The sequence below is a fragment of the Micromys minutus genome (genome assembly GCF_963924665.1).
Source record: "Micromys minutus genome assembly, chromosome: 2".
NCBI lineage: Eukaryota > Metazoa > Chordata > Mammalia > Rodentia > Muridae > Micromys > Micromys minutus.
The window spans coordinates 103353679-103374191 of record NC_137971.1 but is presented as its reverse complement, the minus strand read 5'-3'; the positions used below and the strand labels follow the sequence as shown (position 1 = coordinate 103374191).

The 20513-nt window shown below is 41.5% G+C and overlaps 2 protein-coding genes across 4 annotated transcripts; one reads left to right on the top strand and one right to left on the bottom strand.

The window, feature by feature from the left end:
• Positions 1-277: 277 nt before the first annotated feature.
• Positions 278-12286, top strand: CREBZF (CREB/ATF bZIP transcription factor). 3 transcript variants are annotated; one of them, XM_080912209.1, is made up of 4 exons: positions 278-1547; positions 1758-1835; positions 2868-4773; positions 10875-12286. In XM_080912209.1, the coding sequence occupies exons 1-2, from the start codon at positions 484-486 to the stop codon at positions 1771-1773; spliced, it is 1080 nt and encodes a 359-aa protein (XP_080768335.1). In that variant the 5' UTR covers positions 278-483; the 3' UTR covers positions 1774-1835; positions 2868-4773; positions 10875-12286. The 3 variants fall into 3 exon arrangements, with proteins under 3 accessions (XP_080768335.1, XP_080768336.1, XP_080768337.1); XM_080912210.1 differs by lacking the exon at positions 10875-12286 and having other exon boundaries at positions 2868-2936; positions 4641-5404; XM_080912211.1 differs by lacking the exon at positions 10875-12286 and having other exon boundaries at positions 278-1835; positions 2868-5404.
• Positions 7463-14214, bottom strand: TMEM126A (transmembrane protein 126A). Its single transcript, XM_080912212.1, has 5 exons — positions 14087-14214; positions 12297-12392; positions 9757-9950; positions 8883-8997; positions 7463-8356 (listed from the first exon to the last, which is right to left on the bottom strand). Exons 2-5 carry the CDS (start codon positions 12383-12385, stop codon positions 8164-8166), a joined length of 591 nt encoding a protein of 196 aa, XP_080768338.1. The 5' UTR covers positions 12386-12392; positions 14087-14214; the 3' UTR covers positions 7463-8163.
• Positions 14215-20513: the final 6299 nt, after the last annotated feature.

Sequence of the window (20513 nt, the reverse complement as noted above, 5' to 3'; positions counted from 1 at the left end):
AGCAAAAATAAAAGTGTTCACAAACTAGTTTTTTATATAGGTGCGTCAAATACGTCTAGACGTCAAGTATTGGATCGGGGAGACCGGGACTGGGAAGTACCGACGAGTTAGGGGGTGTAGACCTAGATCTCATTGTTTTTGCCGCGGCTCCTATGACATCACCGCAGAGCAGGAGTTACTGCGCCTCGAGAGCACTCGGAATCTCGCGATACTCTGGCTGGAGCGAAGCGCGTTTTTGTGGGCGGGGTGGGGAGAGAGTAACTTCCGGCCAGGCCGCTGTCTGGGTGGCGTGGCCGAGTCCTCGCGGGCCTCGCCGCTTCGCGCTTCCACTGCCTTCCCCCCCGCCTCGTGCGGGGGGTTGGGCGGCCGCGGGAGGCCGCTCAGACCTTCCCCGCGCCTGCGGTCGGCCCAGCGCCGCGGCTCTGCGCGCGGGGGCCCGGGGTCCGAGGGGCTGCGGCCTACCCGGGCCCGCCGCTCAGCCCCATGAGGCACAGCCTGACCAAGCTGCTGGCAGCCTCGGGCCGCGACTTCCCGGGCCACCGCGACAGCCGGGAGCCGCTCGCCACGCGCGCGCCGCCCCGGGAGCCGACTGGGGCAGCCGCGGGGGCGGAGACGTCCAGGCCCGGATCGCCGGACCGCGAGCCACCTCACGGGGACGGAGGCGAGCCGGAGGTCCGGAGGGGGAGCCGCGGCGGCGTGGCCGTGCGCGCGCCCGCGCCCTCGCCAGTGAAGATGGAGGAGGACGAGGAGGACGCGATCGCTATGGTCCCCAAAGATGAGCCGGAGGACATGGACTTCCTCTCCGGGCTGGAGCTGGCCGATCTGCTGGACCCTCGGCAGCCGGACTGGCACCTGGAGCCCGGGCTCAGCTCGCCCGGGCCCCTGTCCTCGTCCGGCGGAGGCTCGGACAGCGGTGGCTTGTTGAGGGGGGACGACGATGACGAGACCGCGGCCGCAGAGATGCAACGCTTTTCTGACTTGCTGCAGAGGCTGTTAAACGGCATCGGAGGCTGCAGCAGCGGCAGTGACCGCGGCGGCGGGGAAAAGAGGCGGAGAAAGGCCCCGGGAGGAGGCGGTGGCGCCAACGACAACAACCAGGCGACGACCAAGAGTCCCCGGAAGGCGGCGGCGGCCGCTGCCCGTCTTAATCGGCTCAAGAAGAAGGAGTACGTGATGGGGCTGGAGAGTCGAGTCCGGGGACTGGCAGCCGAGAACCAGGAGCTGCGGGCCGAGAATCGGGAGCTGGGCAAACGCGTGCAAGCACTGCAGGAGGAGAGTCGCTACCTACGGGCTGTCCTAGCCAACGAGACCGGGCTGGCTCGCCTGCTGAGCCGGCTGAGCGGCGTGGGACTGCGGCTGACCACTTCACTCTTCAGAGACTCGCCCGCCGGTGACCATGACTACGCCCTGCCGGTGGGGAAGCAGCCACCGGAGCTGCTGGAAGAGGACGACGCGGCGGGCGGAGTGTGTCTCCATGTGGACAAGGATAAGGTGTCGGTGGAGTTCTGCTCGGCGTGCGCTCGGAAGGCGTCGTCTTCTCTTAAAATGTAGGGTCAAGTAATCTGCTCTTTATCCGCGTTTACCCCTTTCTACTCCCTTACACATGTAAAACACCTTAGTGGGACATCTTCACCGGACGCATTTCAGAGGCGGAAAAAAAGTAATATTAAATCTTTTAAGTGTTTAGCTAAAAGCATGAATGTGACACTGTAACCAACTCCTAATGATAACCTGTGACTATTAAATCTCTCTGACAGTTTCTTTTTTAGGTGATTTCCTTCCTGCCAGGCTCCGTTGTAGGGGTTACAGAACAGTCGTTCCCGCCTCACAACCTGGTAAGGATCCATCTCTTCCCGTAACGCTCATGCTCTGCTGCTTAGCCTACTTTAATGGGCAGACATCTCAATGTGTGTGTGTGGTATATTTTTTCGTTTGTTTTTTTCTTTTTGAAAGGTGGGAGGGGAATCTTAATTTGGGCCTTGTCCACCCTGGAAACAGACTTGTGCTGGTCATTAATGTACTTAAGTTGCTTCTGGTTGAAATAGCTGTTAAATGTGTCCCCTTGTTCAGAGTTGTGTGTACCTAGCTCTTCTGTCCCCAGTGTGGACATGGCCTTGGATGACATCGGTTCCAACTGTACACTGAAACCTGCTAATAGAGATACAGTTTGGAGACAGTGAAACAGGTGAAGTGAATGGAAGTTCCGAGTTGTACAAGGTGCAAATTGGAATTCCAGTTGTAGAGCAACTTTTCAGAGGTTGACCATGAGTATTGAGGCATGCGCAAATGTGGTATTTTCTGGGGATGACAAATCTCCTAAAATACTTTAGAATGCCTTATCGTTCTGAGTAGAAAATGCAGAAATACAATCTATTTAAAGATCCTAGTATTTCACCACTCGAGAAGTTGGAAATTAACATACCCATCAGATTTCTCTGTTTTAATTAGACGATAAATGAAATGTTTCTTTGAGGACCAGCACAATATACCTATCAATGAGTATGAAGAAATTGTTGAAAGTATTTATTTTTGTTGTATTAAAATTTAGGCTAAATTTCTGTATGATTATTAGATACTGAAGGTTGTGAAATGTGAATGAAAACATGTAAAGTGAGGCTTCACAAAGAATCTTTGCTCCGTATTTCTAAGACTTTTGTCCTATTTAAAAATACTTTAACGATATGAATGATACTGCTTTTCCAAAGATGGAAAAAATCTTTCTTTCTTTGAAATACTGTTTATTGTCCACTTGTCTCAGTGTGTGTTCTGATGCTCTGAAATGCAAGAGACATTAAATTCTTTGTGAAACATCACTGTTTGATAAAGGATATACGTATTTAGCATCCTTGTTTTTCTTTGTGCTAAAGTGGATACAGCTGTTGGGGCAGAAGAGACGGGACCAGCTGCTGGCCACATTTCCTGCTTTATTTTAAAAGGTAGTATAAGAAATAAGAAAACAGAGGTAATATCAGGGCTTCTGCTGTCTTTTATTTTTAAAATGTTCATAATTAAGTATTTTCCAGCAGTCCAAAGATGTAAGTTATCTTACACATAAGATGTTTTATTTTGTTTTTTGGTTATGGAAATGGAATCTTGTTCTTGCATAACTAACTGTAAATGTTTTGTTGCTAGATAACATGATTTTGAGACCTAAATTGGTCTCTGGTTTTTCAGTATATCACATTTTGTAAAATTATCTACTGCACTTGAGCATGAATGGGTAGTAGCCAGACTCACAACTTGGAGTGACGGACCTGCTTCTACAAGGGTAGGAACAAGCCCCCACAATGCAGCTGCATGGATTTTAGTGCCTACTGAATTATATATATATACATATATATATAAACCAAAAGTAGTTGAAAATTTATTTCAAATGACTAATTTGTGCTCTTTCTGAAGTATGTTAAATGTAGCTTTTGAAACAGAAGCCTTGAATTGAAATTTAATACTTGAACATTTTTGTATATATTTCTTTGTATATAATTTTGTGCAGAACTGATGACAAAAACATGGTGTCATAATAAAATCAGGTTTGTTGATCTTTCAGTTATGGGCTCAAAGAATTTATTCATCTCTAACATGACATTGAAAAGTAATGGATGAAAAATAGGAAAAATGGTTGTTGTTAATATAGATTTAATCATAAGGTTCTGGAAGCAGTAAGTTTGTTTTCCTAAAAATTTTATCATTTCTGTGGAATATTTTCTTAACCTCAGTGCTTTTCCTGCATTTGAAATGTGGGCTTGGGGAGAATCAGATTCTGAATTGGGATGTTTTGAAATTCCAAGTACAGAGTTTTAGACTGTCATTTTATAAATGGCAGTTTGGAGAATTAGGAGTCTTGTCAGTGGCAGGATTAGAGTGTCCTATCTGTAAAGCTGCTTTCTTAGGTCCTTATGTCTTATTAACTGTCTTTTCTGTTTCCATTTCATTGTTTCTTTTCTAGTTTTGGTGACAGTGATTTTTGTCATTTTTTGCATCAACTCATGGTCTTGTTTTTACATGGTAACTGCATGTATTAGGACCTCCCAGGGGCTTTAAATAAATTTGATCATATTTATGTGTAAGCACATTTTACTGTAAATGTTTGGGTTTCTTAATTTACAGCAGTTGTTTATTTCAGTATGTAGTAAACAGTATCTTAAGTGTCCTGTTCACTACTTGTTAATTAAAAAAGTTATGATTAATATAAAACTGTTGTCTTACTATTTTTAGAAAATTGTGTTGTGAATAACTAGTATTTTCTTAGAGAGCTATGAAATATAAAATAGATTGCTTTGAAATTTTCAGGTTTGGTGTATTTACTGTGATAGTTGAACAATTTAGTATTTGGGGAACTGTTTCAGGTTTTATTCCTGATTTGTACCCGTGTGAAAAATGATAGAAAACCTAAAAATGTAGCTTTTAAATACCTGTCTTCCTGTGGTAGTTACTATTCATACATTAATTGACTAACACATCGGCATAGTATTTCTATCATAGTGACTTAAGTTTTTATCCTTTTTTAACCATACTTAAAAGTATGTTTGTTAAACAATGTAGTCACACCTCTGATATATCCAACAAAGTATTCAAAATATTTTAAATATCTGTACATTTCATACTCGCTAAATTAATCTCTTTCTCTTCTCTTTAAACAGCTTAGCAGTATCTGCAAAAACGAATCTTTTCCTACAACCTGTTAACTGACTGGACTGATGGTAACAGTAATTGTGGGAGCCATGTCGGTCAAAAATTTGGCATCTGCTGAAAAACATGAATGCCATTTCCAAGGTCCCAAATTACTTCTATACTGATTACACTTTCCAGAAATGGAGATATGAAAAGATTCTCTGGAATGCTTGAAAGACTTAATAGAAATCCATGAGACTAAGTTAATTTTGGAACAAAATTATACCTTTTTTCCATTCATGGCAGTAACACTAAATTTATTGCATATTTGAAAAAAATTGTAACCATTGGAGAAGAGAATTCTAGTGTTTCATCAAGAAACATTAGATTTTTACATAATTAAGGACATTTTGTGGAATTAGATTTAGTGGGTTAGAATGACATAAATAGGTCAGCAGTGATAGCAAACCTCATGAGTTTGTATTTCTGGAATGTGAAGAGCTGCTTGGGAAGACAGACACATTGCTGAGTAGAATAAAGTCCTTAACAAAAAGATTAGTGTTTTAAAATAGATGCATTGATGTATGTTCTGAAAAAGTGATTCCGATAGATAACGTGTGGTGCTAATTTGGGTATCATGAGCATGTGTGCAATCCTCGGGTTTGGCATCTTGGATGTTCTGAGTACTTGATTTTGTTGAATGTGTTGAGGTTTCTGATGAATGATATAGTTTCTACTGGTCTGTGTTAAAATTTCTGTAGTATTCTGTAAGGATCTTTCTATTCTGGATGATAAAGGCTAATTTTGTATGATAAGTAAAAAAAAAAAAAAAACACCCAGAACCCAATCATTTTTCATTATTGCTGGAATTTGCTAATGCATTTTTCATCTGATCCAGACTGAGTTGTTTTCCCTTTTGGTTCACTTGGGAAATATGCAGATAGAATAGGGAGATGATAGGAAGTCGTTAACCTACACTGTAACTCGGATTCATTCATTCAGGTTGCTCTTTTCTTGATTTGTCTCTATGTTCAGTGCCCATAAGCCAAAAAGTGAAGGGAATTAATTTCCACAGGCTGATCTTTAAAGGGACTGATGCTCCTACAGTACAGACCTTGAATTACAACTTGGACAACACACTGTGGGCAATTCACTAATGTGGATTGTAGTGATATGCAGTTACCTGGCTGAGGCATTTTGAAGATAGAGATTATGAGCTCAGAAATAATAATTTTTCTTAACTAAATAAATGGTTTTAAAATATTGAATAGGTAATATTTACATGTGTTTCTCCCCTTGTATGTTGATTCTAAATTTGAGACCCATCTTAATATTTATAATTTCATTGTGCTGCTGGGTTAGTTCTCCCCAACTCCATTTATTTCCTTAGGAATTAGAGAGGCCACTACAAGAATTTAAATACCATCATGTGTAGGCTCAGTACTTACCAGTCACTCTTAACGGCTTACAGTACTGTTTCTGTAAGAACCAGTTTATAGATGTGGTCACTATGTTTAGTACACTAATTCTGCCACTGTAACAATTTGAATTTTATTGTAGCACAAAAGTGTTCCCAAATTTTTATCATCCTGTTAGGGTCAAATTCCAATACCTTTCTGGCTTACTGTACTAGAATCTGGACTTGAATATGTGTATACACACATACATCTCATATAATGAATCTGAATCCTCTTTAAAGCCATGTGCCTAGTCAGACTATACTGCAAGATTCTAAGTATTTTTAATCATCTTCTACTTTTAACTAGACAGAAATCTTACCTATTTTCCTCATTCAGGCCTTGTTCTTAGGTCTGAGCTACAAAGAACTGACTCTCCTTAGATTTTGATTATTCATGGTTCATGTCATGTACTTGCCTTTTTAACAGGTTTTTTTGTGTTTTTTTGTTTGTTTTGGTAGATGTAGCAGTAGGCTAAGTATTTTATTTATTGCTTAGTTGCCCATTTCTGTTAAAAAGAGGATTTGACTATATAGTAGAGGGAAGAGGTTTTGTGATGGAAAAGATTAACATATTAATAGCTACTGTGTTAGGAGTAAAGTCCTGACACAGTTTTAAGCATAGTAAACAGTTTGCAGTAAATCAAATAGCTTGGTTATATCACTGGATTTTGATTACACACCATCTGTATTACCTAAGAAATCTAATACAATATTTAATTTTGCTTTGATCAGTTGAATTACACATAAGGTAAAATGAGGATGTAGTTGAGCAGGCTTTGTATCAGAATGCCTTTGCTTTTGCTATTATTCCTTGTAAAATAGGCACTCATATACAAAACACATTTTCACATTACAGTTCTAAAAGTAAAACATTAAATTATGGGAACTCCTGAAAGCAAAAGAAATCACATAAATGGTCCAGGGGAAGATACAGTAAACACTTACTTTCTCTTGGGAACTTCCTTCCTTCATAATTATACTTTAGAAAATCCGGAATAGAGACTGCATTTTATGTGCTTTTTGAAAGAAAAGTCGCAGCATTCTGTAAACCTTTATTTTAAATTTGACTAATATTTTAGTAGCGGCCTTGTTTTGTTGGAGACAAGGGCCTTGCATTGGACTAGAAATCACTAGCTAGCCTCAAAACTGAGGCCCTGCCTTTTCCCCCAATTGTTAGGCATGCCTGGGTATTTTTTATTTCAATAAAAGCCTATTTAACACCCCCACCCTCACAAAAAGAGTAAAAGTTGCCTTTTCTAAACCAAGACACATTGGTATTCTCTTCAGTGGTGACTAGCTTGCTTTCCGGAGAATTGATCTAATGTGCATTATGAGACTATGTCCACATCTCATGATTTTAGGAGCTCTATGTAGCTAGTAGAGAATATTAACAGTGCAGGTATTTGTGGTCACAGGTATTGGACAGTGTTCATTCCAGTTCCAAAAAGTAGTGTTTGAAACAAGGGTATGAAACGTGGGAAGAATACAGTAGTTCGTTCTAGAAGCAGATGATCTAAAGAAATGATTCCACAAATATACTTCAGAAAGCTGGCACTGTGCCAGAGAAATAAGTGAGGTTACTCTAAGGAGTAACTGAGGTAAACCTGCTCAGCACCATATTGGGGGGCAGGGAGCTCAAGTCTTGAGAGTCTGAAGAACCACATAATAGGTAGAAAGAAGCTTCAAAGGTAACCTGAATTAACTTCACAAGGATATAGGCTGGGATAAATCCTTTATGAGGAAACACACCGAATTAAAAACATTTTTCCTTCCAGTTCGGCTTTGGGAGGATTGTGTTGATAAATTGCTATGTAGTTTTTTTCTTGCGTTTTATACCAAGCTAAATGTGGAGTGGTATTCGGAATGAATAAGAAACAGCATTGGGCAAACTAGAGAAATTAGTCAATCTGCCACTCATTTACACTCCCAGCCTCAAAACTATGTCCCTTTGGTAGCTTTTATTGGATTCCCACCTTTTGTGTAGTCCTTAATTGCAGGTCAGAGTTGTACCTTGTGAAAAACCACAAGTCTGTATTTTTAATATTGAAGACATTTATTTTAACCATTTATTGTTGTACATATTTGCTCCAAAATCATTGAATTTCTAACTCAGGTTCAGGTAACTGAAGGGCCTTTATGAGGAGTTTATATTGTCTAGACCCAAGATATGCTGCAAACACAGTCTGAAGTAAAGTAGGAAATACCATTTTTCTAAAGACAGGCTTAGAAACTGTAATCCAGTAATTGACGATGTTTCCTCTCTGTGGTAAAGGGCTTGATTCATACCTGCAAGAAAGCATATTGATGATCAAACATATAAAACCATTGGTCTTACTGTAACCGTAAATAGTGTTTTTATTGGTATACATTCATTGTTTGATTACTGCCATTCTCTTTTGTGTCTTAGTTTTTAAAAAAACGGTTCTGGTTTTTGTGCCTCTCTCTAGTTCAGCTCTGGAGGCACACACTATAGATTGCTACAAGAATTCAGAGTCACTGGGGTTTGGGACGGCTGATAGGTAGGTTTTCTGATAGCTTACTTATTCCTTTAGGACAGTGCAAACTCAGTGTTTTATATGGTACAGCTGTTACCCTAGACCTCCATTACTCACATTGGCTTGTAGCAAGCATTTAATATACAAATAAAGGTTAGTGACCTGAACTAAACACCAAGAGGCATGACAGAAAATACTAAAAATTTCTGAGGGAAATACTGTCTAAATGACTTAACAGGAAGATCTACTTGTTCTAAGTGCAGAGTTCCTTAGGTATTCCTATAATTAAAGGTTTTTAAATAAAAAAGTAGTCCTACCTGGCAACAAGGCCACCATTCACGGGTATAGCCAAAAGGATGGGGTACAGGCCACCCAGAACAAAACCAACCAGTGCACCCCGTGTCGTGGTGCAGGTTTCACAGTTCAGATCACCTAGGAAATAAGTGATGGTTATATTTAAGTGAATGTGACTCAAAGAATATAAAGTTCACATTTTATTTGCAGTGACACAGCAAAAATGATCTTGCAAGTCATGCTGAAGGGAATAATTGGATAGACTTTGAATTTTTAAAAGTTTGAATCATTTAGGAAAAAACACAAAATTGACCCACTTGGCCCCTACAATGCAATCTTTGATTTTAATAAGAAGAATATTTAATACATACAACACACAACACAATACTCATTCAGAACACATGGTACAGTAACAAAGTCTCTTTGTTAAATACTACACATGCACGTAGAACTTCAGAGATTAGAGTTGTAGTCCCACAATATACTTTAGAGAACTTCCATACAGGGCTGGAGCGATATCTTAGCAATGGCTGTTCTTGCAGAAGTGCCGAGTTCAATTCCCAGCACCCATGTGGCAGCTCACTATTACCTGGTGTGCAAATGTACATTCAGACAAAACACATAATAAATCTTTAAGAGAAAACTTCCATATAACGTACAGATTAACAAGAAACGGGCAGCTCTGTGGGAATGCTGCTTCAGATGAGGGAAGTGTGAGAGCTGTGTATGATGTACTCTGGTTGGTCGGCAGACCTAATCTGAATCAGCTGTTGCGTAAGATTCAGTCTTCCCTAAGTACTTCATTATAGCCCACAGCTTCTTGGTTCTAATATTTCAGTTTTGAGTGAAGCTATGGTTAGTAAACACAAACTTGGGTGATAATGAAATAAAACATACCTGTACTCAAAGGTAAACTTACAAAACTATGGTAGGACAGGTTTGCTGTCAAAAATGGGATCACAGCCATTGGTAAGCTAGAGGCTAATCGAGCTTGCGTCACGTTCAAGATTCGCCGAAATAGACTGTTTGCTATTAGGCCCCCAAAGGCAGCATTAAGTCCAATATACGCTGATCCATATTCAAGCAGATTCCTGAGGATGAGGGAAATAATAGCCTGTTTCCACAATTAGGGTATGTTCTCTTATTCTGGTATGTTACAGAATTTATCAGCACCCTGGGAAGAATCAGACAAACTTACCCTTACAGGATCATAAAACCGAAGTGAATACCTTCACATCCACATTTTTATTTTAAACAGGCTTTTGAGTCTGGGTAACAAGTAAGGAGACAATGGCACTAGCTATGTGCATTTTGTGATTTTTAGTAAAGAACTGTTTAGAACTTTGCCCTGAATTACATAACAGGAAACAGTTCTGAAGAGGAAGATGCCTAGCTCTGTCAAGCTCTCCTAAGAATTTTTTTTAAGATTTATTTTTATTTATGAGCACACTGTAGCTGTCTTCAACACATTAAAAGAGGGCACCACATCTCTTTACTGATGGTTATGATCCACCATGTGGTTGCTGGGATTTGAACTCAGGACCTCTGGAAGAGCAGTCAGTGCTCTAACCACTAAGCCATCTCTCCAGCCCTCTTTTGAGCTCTCATGATGCTTAAAAAACACAACACATTCTAAGGTAGTACTATTTATTAACTACCAACTTAACCCATTGTATCTATAAACTTGAATGTACATCCAAGTGTTTGAGTAGTGCAGAGTGAGTGTGTTTCCTCTTACTCTTCCCTCAAGTATTAATGTCCAGATTGGGAGTCTGGGGACTAACATTATAGTGAGACTGTACTAGTAGTTCATAGTGGCTCACTGGTGAAAATTTAATTGGCAATTTGAGATAAAATGAATTTTAAGCCAAAGCATACGTTCTCTGTCTACCTAAAACTGTATAGTACAGTTTGAATACGCTCTTTAGCTTACCTCAGTCTGGTTTTCACTGCTCTTTTTGTGAGCTGCAGTGTGGTCCACTGTCTCATGTTTCCCATTTCTTCACCTCTCCTAGGTTCTGTATTTCTACTTTAAAGCTGTTCTAGGTCATCACTACTGAAGCGTCATGCACTGTGTAAGATCATGTTTTCATTTCATTCACTGAGAGCCAGTTACGTAAAGGTGACTTGTTGCTAAAGACACAAAGCTGCATTCTGCTTTGGAGGTTCTCATGGTTGGCTACATGAGAAGAGACTGAAGTTGAGGTCTGAAGATGGCTCGGGAACTAGAAAACTATTAAAGAACTACAGCCCCAATGGAAGAAGCATGGATTTTGTAGGCTTAAAGAAATGGGAACTTGAGCACTTTTACAAATATTTAATGTAAAAGTCATGAAGTAGGACTCACCCCTATTTTAACCATACTCAGAAACAGTGGAGCTGAAACTTGAACACTTGGTGGTCTCCCAACTAAATTGTAACTTGCTGTGGTTTTTAAAATGAAACATTTTTATTGTTTGCAAGCTAAGTCTTATTTGAGTTCCAGCTCAGTTCCCAGCGCCCCTTGCTGATAGGTGAAGATCCCACCGGGAACATGCTCTATTTCTTTGTCAGTCATCTCAATTTCTAAGACTAGTCATTACAGCTTCCTCTACCTCACTTTGTTCTGTATCTCAGGAAACAACTGAGATGTTAAATGGGGGCATCTAGATAGGTAAGGGATACACAGCAGTTGAGATTTACCAAGTTCTTCACTACTGCTCAGTTATATATAGGTTCGGTTCTCATTAGACGGTAAGTGCCGACCAAAAGCGGATTTGGTGTGACTTCCACACCGGAAGATGCAGCAATGGATACTGATGTTTAACGTTTTCTACCCCAGCTGTCTGTATCTGCCACCCCCATGGAAAGGGAGAACAGACTCTGAACGTTGATCTCTGACCTCAGCACAAATGCATAGACACAGATGAACCTGAATGGTAACTGACCCACTTAGACTTCCTGATGGGCAAGGAGGTTTACGAATACTGTGTATAAGTGCACTGTACTAGCCTGTTCTATCTGTATCCGCATGCTTCCTAAGTTACCTTCTCTCTTAAAGATCTCTAAACATCCATTTCTGTCATCCCATCTAGTAAAGTATTCCATGATACTCTTAGCTAAAGGTAAGCAAATAGAAAGTCATTGAGAAGATAAGAGATAGGGTAACTTGAAAAGGTCTTTTAAATTTATTTGTAAATGGATCCATACAGTTTTATAACTAAAAGCTAAATGAAAAGATGGGTTCATCAATTATATTTCCAAAGATGAGTTCTAGTTTCAGTTTGCACAATGCACAAAATGGTTAGCTTCAATTTTTTTTTCCATCAAAGCAAAAATACAACTCTCTTTCCTTTGGTATCCTGTGTTGTTTATGCATAATCCTTCAAATTTAAGATAATCTTATGATTTTTTTTTTTTTTTTTTTTTTTTGGTAAAGACATACTAAGGAATCTTACCTGTCTGATTCTGGAAGTTGTTTAATTTTTCTGGATATGATATTAAATATTAAATCACCTTTGCTAGTACTTGGTTTATGACTTTCCATATTGGACCTAAAAAACAAAACAATCCTATTTTTAAAAAAAATTAGAAAAAGTCTTCTGAGATGCATAATTGTATGAGTTGTAGATTATTTATAATCTGAAAGTTCAATGTATATATAGCATACAACAAAAGATTCCCATCCCCCAGTACAGCATAACAGAAAACCAGAACATGAAAAATGCATAAGTTTCTAACACTCCACAGTCATAATTTTCTAAGCGACTACAGGCATAAAACAGATACAAAATGACTTAATTCAGACGTGGATAAGTTTGTAGCTGCAACACTTGGGGGGCGGGGGAGGCGGCCCAGCAGGATCAGCTAAGGGCTGTCCTTGATAAACTGGAATTTGAGGCCAGCAGAGCTACAGGATAACTTGTCACAGTGGGGGATGAGGTGGGGGGAGGGGGAGCGCTGCAACACCCTCACAGGAGAGAACAACAGCCAGTAAACCTTGACAAAACACTGGGCGGGAAACTAAGACTACATAGCCGTGTCATTAGGTACAGAGGTAGTAAAATTAGAAAATTTCACTTGGAAGCTTTCAGGAAAGCTGTGACATGCTGCTGGTGGAACTATAAATTGTATTTCAAGTAAGTGTAACCACTTTGTAAAGACAGTTGGTATCAAGTGTTAGATGGCTCAGTAATGGAGAGTGAACACTATTGCAGAAGATGAGGGTTCGCTCTCTGGCTCTTTGCTCAACTTTACTGTAACTTGTTCCGGGGAACTGGAATCCCACCTTCATGGGCATTGCAGGCATGTGCATTAGTCCACACTTTGGCACACACAAACGATAAAAAGTAAAATCTGGGGCTGGAGAGATAGATGGCTCAAGAGTTAGGAGCACGTGCAGTTCCAGAGGACCCAGGTTCAAGTCTTAGCACCCACATACCTATAACTTCAGGCCCTTCTGTCCTATGCAGGCACAGTACACACGTGCATAGACCCTTTAGATGGAAAATGTCCTTATAGGCCAGTATACACAGGATCAATTTCAGAGTAGAAGAATAGCGGATTAGTTTTCGTAGATTGAGTTCTTTAAAAACATACTTCCGGGTGACCAGCAAAGGTCTGCTACCTGTGACAACACTTGTACTATATTGGGACAGCATAGTACAGGCAGGAGGGTTGTGAGTTCCTGGACATACTCCAAGATCCTATTTCAAAAGGTCAAACAGTAGCAATAACCAAAACCCAGAAATAACCTGATATAAATCAAGATTGTCTTGGGTCACTATTTGTACTTACCTGTGAGAACACTGGAACAATGTCTTACCAAATCTAGGGTACCTGTTATATATATGAGACCTGGAAAATGCTGCACGTGCAAAGTCCCATAAATCTCCACTTAAAAAATTAACCTTGAAAGTGCAATGCAGATTTAGAAGTTCAAGTCAGGTTCCCAGGTTTCAAGTCCTGATTCTTCTTCCTGGTATTATTTCTCAATTCATAAATCCCCATCAAAGAAAATGACACCTTGAGATACAAGGATTTCCGAAAGTTTCTGCATAAAAACCGAGCATCCGAAAATTAAACTTAGCCAAGGTTACTTTGTAAATTGGCACTGAATCTTGGAATTAAACTAAAAAATTCAGCCAGGTCTTCCCCTTGGGGGTGGGAAGCTAAGACCGGGTCAGCACACACAGCTTCCCCTTCCTCGTGGCCACCCCGCGCCTCTCCCACTGGCACAGCTACTCACCACTCGGCAGAGTGACGGCAGCTTATGGCCACCTCCCCAGCCGCCAGTGCTTGTCTAGGTCCTCCCGCGCTCCACCGCAACCTTCGTTAGGGTTGCCCGGGCTCCATCTTTGGCTCACACGTGACTCTGTCTCCGCCTGTTTCCTGTCCGGGAGCTTCCGGTCCGGGAGCCGCTAGACTGCGGACGCGCGGGCAGGTCCGCCTGGGTCGCCAGCCTATCCCGGGTACAGCCTGGGAAGTGGCACCCTGCCTGGGCACGCAGCCCGACTTCCGAGTCCCCCAAGTGTGCAGGCCGCGTGGCAGCCACGGCTGGCGAAGGCAGCTCTGGCAGTGAAGCTAGCCTGAGGGTTTTTCTGCATCTCCCTTGGATCTTCAGGTCTTTGAGTCACACGTTGTGCTGTGCGGACTTCCAGCAGAACGTGAGCAATTCCAGAGCGAGCGCTTTCCCCCTCAGCATCCCGTGTCCTCCAGAACACTGCTTATGTGAAACAGGGTTAGGTGGATGTAGTGAAAAAGTAACCGGAAATAAGGGAGCCGGGCGAGATAACGCACGTCTTAATCCCAGACTTCGGTAGCCTGAGGTAGGTCTACCTATAGTTTTGAGCTCCAACCAAAAGAGCCATGGGGCCTGGGGTATAAGTCAGCACTACTGAGAACCAACTTTCTGATCCCCAGGCCCACTCCTCCTCTTCACGTCTCCTCTCTTCATTGCTTTTTCCCCTCTTTATTCTTAGCTTCTTCCAACAGTCAGAGCAGGCAGAAAAATCTCATGAAAAAGATTTATTGGCGGGTCCAGGGTATGGAGGGACAAATCCAGGAAGGGCTGTTTTCTGTCCCCCAGGAATGGACAGCAGGGACAGGGGCAGTACTTGTATAGGATTTCTGAGGGGTGGAGCTTTTCAGGACAGAGATTTTTCAGAGTGAGGATTGGTGAGATTTCAAGACTTGAGCTTGAGAAGTTCAGGAATTGGTGGGGTCTGGTGGGAAGCTCGGGGATTGGTGCCTTTCATCCCTTTTCCCCCCCATCAGACTTATGGGTGGGTTAGGGTGGGAAGTCCTTCCCAGTTGTAGATACCATCTCTGTGGGGCTGCTGGGGTGTAGGGGTGTGGGTGGAGAGGAGGTGAAGCCTCTGCACTGCTCCTGTGGTGGCCGGAATGGTGGACAGCTCCTGTGGGACATTTTATTGTGGCAGCCTTGGGCTGGGGTGTGAGGAGGGCTTGACACAGCTTTGACGTCTTTTGTGGAGCATTGCTCAGGGATTACATGCACACACGTTTACTGCTCCAGAAGTGGTGGGACCTGGGACAATGGAGCTGATAAATTAGGCAGTAGCCAACTTTATTCTGAGCATCAGACAATTTTACTGAGGGCTAAGAGGAATCACAAGAGTTAAGTGTACCCTCACAAGGTCAAGTCACATGGTTTTCCATACAGGCATATAAATAAATAACAATAGCTAGTTGTAATGAGTAATTTGAAGTTAACTTACTCTTGTCCCTTATACCTGGAGGGTTGAGAAAGCACAATTCAAGAACAATTCCGTATTTTTGAAGAAATTGAAGTCACAAAACTCTTGACATGACTTCTTGAAATTTTCTCACAATCACTCAGAACTCACACGGTCATTCTTGGAACATGTTCTGTCACACATGTGTACACACTCGTTTACATGTGTTTAGCATAGATTAGCATTGGGTGTCTTCCTCTATTACTATGATTTTTTTTTGGGACAGGGTCTGTATGGAACCTGGAACTCGCCAACTCAGCCTCAATAGCTGCCAGCAGCCCCAGGATCCCCCTGTTCCCCAGTGCCGGGGTCACACCATGTGCTTAGCACACCTAATGTTTTACGTAGGTGACACGATCCAAATTCAGTCCTCAGAATACATAAACGGTCACTTTCCCTTTCAACGTGTTAAAAAGAAATCTTAAAATCTTTAAAAACAGCGACACACATTTACTCTTCTCCTTGTCGTTTTCAGGGCTCTTCGTTTTCTAAAGTTGGAACTCGAAATCTTCTTTCACATTCCTAGGATTCAGATCTGGGGATGAATTTGTTCACATTTTATTAGTCTAAGGAGATCTTTATTTAGCCTACCTTGTTAAGTATTGGCTTGTAGGAATGCTGCTGATTTTGTATGTTGATTTCATAATCACTGTTATTAAACTTATTAGTGTGAATAGTTTTTAGTGGCTTCTCGGTATTCTGGGTTCACAAGTATCACCTACAAACAAGGACACATCATTCTCCCCTCCCATTTGGATGCTCTTTATTTTTCTTGTCTGATTGCTCTGTCTAGTGATCTGTTGGTATTATGCTGCCTAAAAATGGCAATGTGGTTATTCTTGTAGGAAAAGTATCACTTTTACCCCTGTGAGGATGAGGTTAACGATGGGGTTGCCATATATGGCATTTATTAGGATGAGATGTATTTCTCCAATATTTAATTTCCTCAGTTTTTATCATGAAGAGATATTGAATTGTTTCAAATGGTTTCTCTGCAACTCTTGAAACAATATATTGTGTTGTCCTAAGTTAATAGGATGTATTTCATTTACTGATTGGTGTGCGCTGAACCATTTTGGCCTTCTCAGAACACATTGGTTTGCTATGTATATTAGTCTTTGAATAAAAAAAAAAAACTTTTACATTTGTTTACATAGTGTTGTCTGTGCTTGCTGATCAAGGTGATATATAGAGGCCACAGAATGATGTGTCTGTTTAATCCTTCTACTATATGGGTCCTGGGGACTGAACTCAGGTTGTCATGTTTGGCAGCAAGTGCTATTACTGCATTATTTGTGAGGAGACACCATGTCCAAGGTTTATTTTTAAAATAAAGCATTTAGTTAGGGACTTGTTATAGTTTCAGAAGACTAGCCCGTTATCATCATGGTGGGGAATGTAGTGGCAGCAGGCAAGCAGGAATGGTGCTGGAGCAGTAGCTGAGAACTCACAACTGATTCACTAGAGGGGGATAGAGAGAGGGAGGGAAACCCACCCCCATTAATACACCTCTTTCAATTAGGTCACACCTCTGAATCCTTAACAACCCACCAACTAGGGACTAAGCATTCAGCAATAGTCCCACAAATTTGAACACTTGGCCCTTGGTTGGTGGTGTTGGTGCCATTTTCAGGGCTTAGCAGGTATGGCCTTGTTGGAAGAAGTATGTTGTTGGGGACAGGCTGTTCTCTGCTTCATTTTTACATTCAAGATGTGATCCCTCAGCTTCCTGTTCCTGCCTTTGTGCCTCCATCATGTACTTTAATCCTCTAGAGCCCAAACTCTACTACAAGTTGCCTTATTCATGTGTTTATTATTATGTTACTATGTTTACATATTATTATTGTATATAGTATATTATGTGTATTTATCTTAGATTTCCATTACTGTGAAGAGACACCATGCCCAAGGTAACTCTTATAAAGGACAGCATTTCACTGGGGCTGGCTTACAGTTCAGAGGTTCAGTCTATTATCAAGGCAAAAAGCTTGGCACTGGAGGAGCTGAGAGTTCTACATCTTGTTCCAAAGGCAAACTGGAGAAGATGTCTTCCAGGTAGCTAAAGTGACACACTTCCTCCAACAAGGCCACACATACTCCAACAAGGCTACACCTCTTATAGTGCCACTTCCTGGACCAAGCATATTCAAACATTAAAGTAATACTAATAGAAAAGCAATTAATGAAGCCTCTAAGGTGATAATGTTAGGAAGTGGGGTCATTGGAATGTAGTTAGGGCTTTGCCCTTAGGAATAAGATTAGTATTTTTATACAAGAGACTCTGAGACATTGTCTGCTCCATCCCCATGAAATAACACAATAAAGAGGAGCCATTTTTGATATAGAAGGCACTTCCTTAGACACCTATTTTAGTTAGGGTTACAATTGCTGTGATTAAACACCATGACCAAACATCTTGGGGAAGAAAGAGTGCATCTGGCTTGTGCTTCCACATCACTGTTCATTATTGAAGGAAGTCAGGACAGGAACTCAGACAGGGCAGGAATGTGGTTACAGGAGCTGATGCAGAGGCCATGGAAGAATTCTGTTCTGGCTTGCTCATTCTGGCTTGTTCAATCTGCTTTCTTACAACACCCAGGGCAACAGCACACAATCCACAATGATCTGCACCCCTACCCGATCAATCACTAAGAAAACACCCCATAGTTGGCACACACTACCTCTGTGGGGCACTTTCTCATGGAGGCGCTCTCCTTTATGATCACCGTAGCTTGTGTCACATTGACATGAAGCTTGCCAGTACAGCACCAAAGCATCTCAACTTAGACTGACATCCGCTAACAGACTTAAGGGTTACCCTGTTTGATCTCTCTATCGTGTTTAATATGTGTGAGTTTTAATACTCATTTCAGAGAAATAGCTTACTCATGATCAGTAGTGAAGCTGGTATTTGATCCAATATATACTTTTTATGTACCTGCTGTTTGCCTCTAGAACCTTGCTGCTTTCCATAACTAATTTAACTTCACCCTTGGGCTGAGGCCTAACAGGCCAGTTTTGACTTTTGAAAACATGCGTACATGCATGTTTATGTGTGTGCACATGTGTGTTCATGCACTAACACTTGAAGAGAACGTCAGGCGTCTTCCTCTATTATTCTGTCTTTCTCCTTTTGAACCAGGGTCTGTCTTGGTGGTTTTTGGCAAGGCTGGTAGACATAGGACCCACTGTTCCTTTTGTGTCTGCCCCACTCCGCACTGGTGGTGTAGGCATGTATGGGTAAATCCCTAGCTTGTTATGTTGGTATTGGGATCCCAACTATGGTCCTCATGTCTGAGCAACAAGTGATCGTAATTTTGAACCATTTCTAGCCCTAGAACAGACTGTTTGAAGTAGGTAAGTATGATATGGCAGAGGAAATGAAGAAAGGCCAACCTTGCTGTATTTCCAGTGTTATCAGTTTCTAAGATAATTATATACAAGAATGACCTGTGGGATTTTATTCCATAACCTTTCTCATCAATGTTCATTTTCAGAATGAAAATAAATACACAGTTGAGGAATGTCTTAGCAGACTCCAAAAGAGGTGTTGTCAATTCTTTTTGGACTTTGTCCTTCTTGAGAGCAGTAATTGAAGTATTACAATTCTGGTTTTTAATATCAACATACAGATGTATGATATTTAAATTGTAAGCAAAGACAATTTGTATAAATAAGAGCATGCTTAGTATCTGATCCAGGGCAGAGAGCAGATGGATGTTTTCTGTAGGAGACATAGATGTCCTTATGTTCATAGATAGCACAAGGGCAGTGGTTCTCAACTATCTCAATGCTGAGACCCTTTAGTATAGTTCTTTAGGCTGTGGTGATACCCCAAATATTATTTTCACTGCTACTTAATAACTATAATTTTGCTAGTGTTGTGAGTAGTAAATATTTTTGGAGATAGAGGTTTGCCAAAGGGGTCGTGACCCATAGGCTGAGAACTGGTGAAGTAATGTTAGACACATGGAGTTATCTGTCAAAGGGAGAGATGTAGAACCTGTTTCCACCAGATGGCTGGGAGTGGTCACCTTTGTACTATCTGTGTGGCCAAGACCACACTGAATCCTCCCCCAGACCCTGATGCTTTTCTCAGCCAATCTATTAGAACCTATCTTTATGAAAGATGCCGAATGTACTTTATAGAGTTTCGTTGTAGTCATGTCTTAAGCTTTGTTGTGTGTATGGGACTGAGTTAATTATCACTAGGAAACTTTCACTAAATTGCGCTGTGCTTAAATATGCCTAAAATAAACTACGCAAGATCAGACTCTTGGGTTGAACCGACACTGGCTACTGAGTCCTGTTGAGCTGAACTGCCTTCTTGCCTATGTGGATCATCGTTCTGCTGGCTCTGCTGGTGAGAGACTCCTACAACAGCTGCCCAGTGAGTGGGGCGGGACTCTTGAGGAAGGAAGAAAACTCTTCTGTAAACAGAAGTGAAGGACGGTTCTGTCCTCTTACCCAAAGGGTCCCACCTGTACCTGACAGAGCAAAACTAGCATGGGTTCTTCTCAGTCCTCTGGGGCAAAGCATTTTATACAGGTGTTGGAATGCTCGTCAAGGTCCAGAGAAATTAATTAAGATCAATAGCTCTGCAACTTTGTAAGTGACTAAAATTCAATCCCTGGTTTCCCAAACAAGGAATCACTTGTGTTGGCAACTGGAAGCACATAGGAGCTAATAAATAAGAGTGCAGAAAAGGAGAATAAAAACCCTGCCATTTTGCAATCTGGAATTCAGTTATGTATTGTTGGACCCTTTCAGATGAACCATTAAAAAAATGTGAGGACACATCTTGGCAGAGCCAGGTAAGTGGACTCTGAAGCCCCTTCTTGTGGTACTGAGCTAAGTGTGTTCAAGGCTGGCCTTCCTGTGTGATCTGACCAGAATCCATCTCTGGCCAGTGGGGAGGGG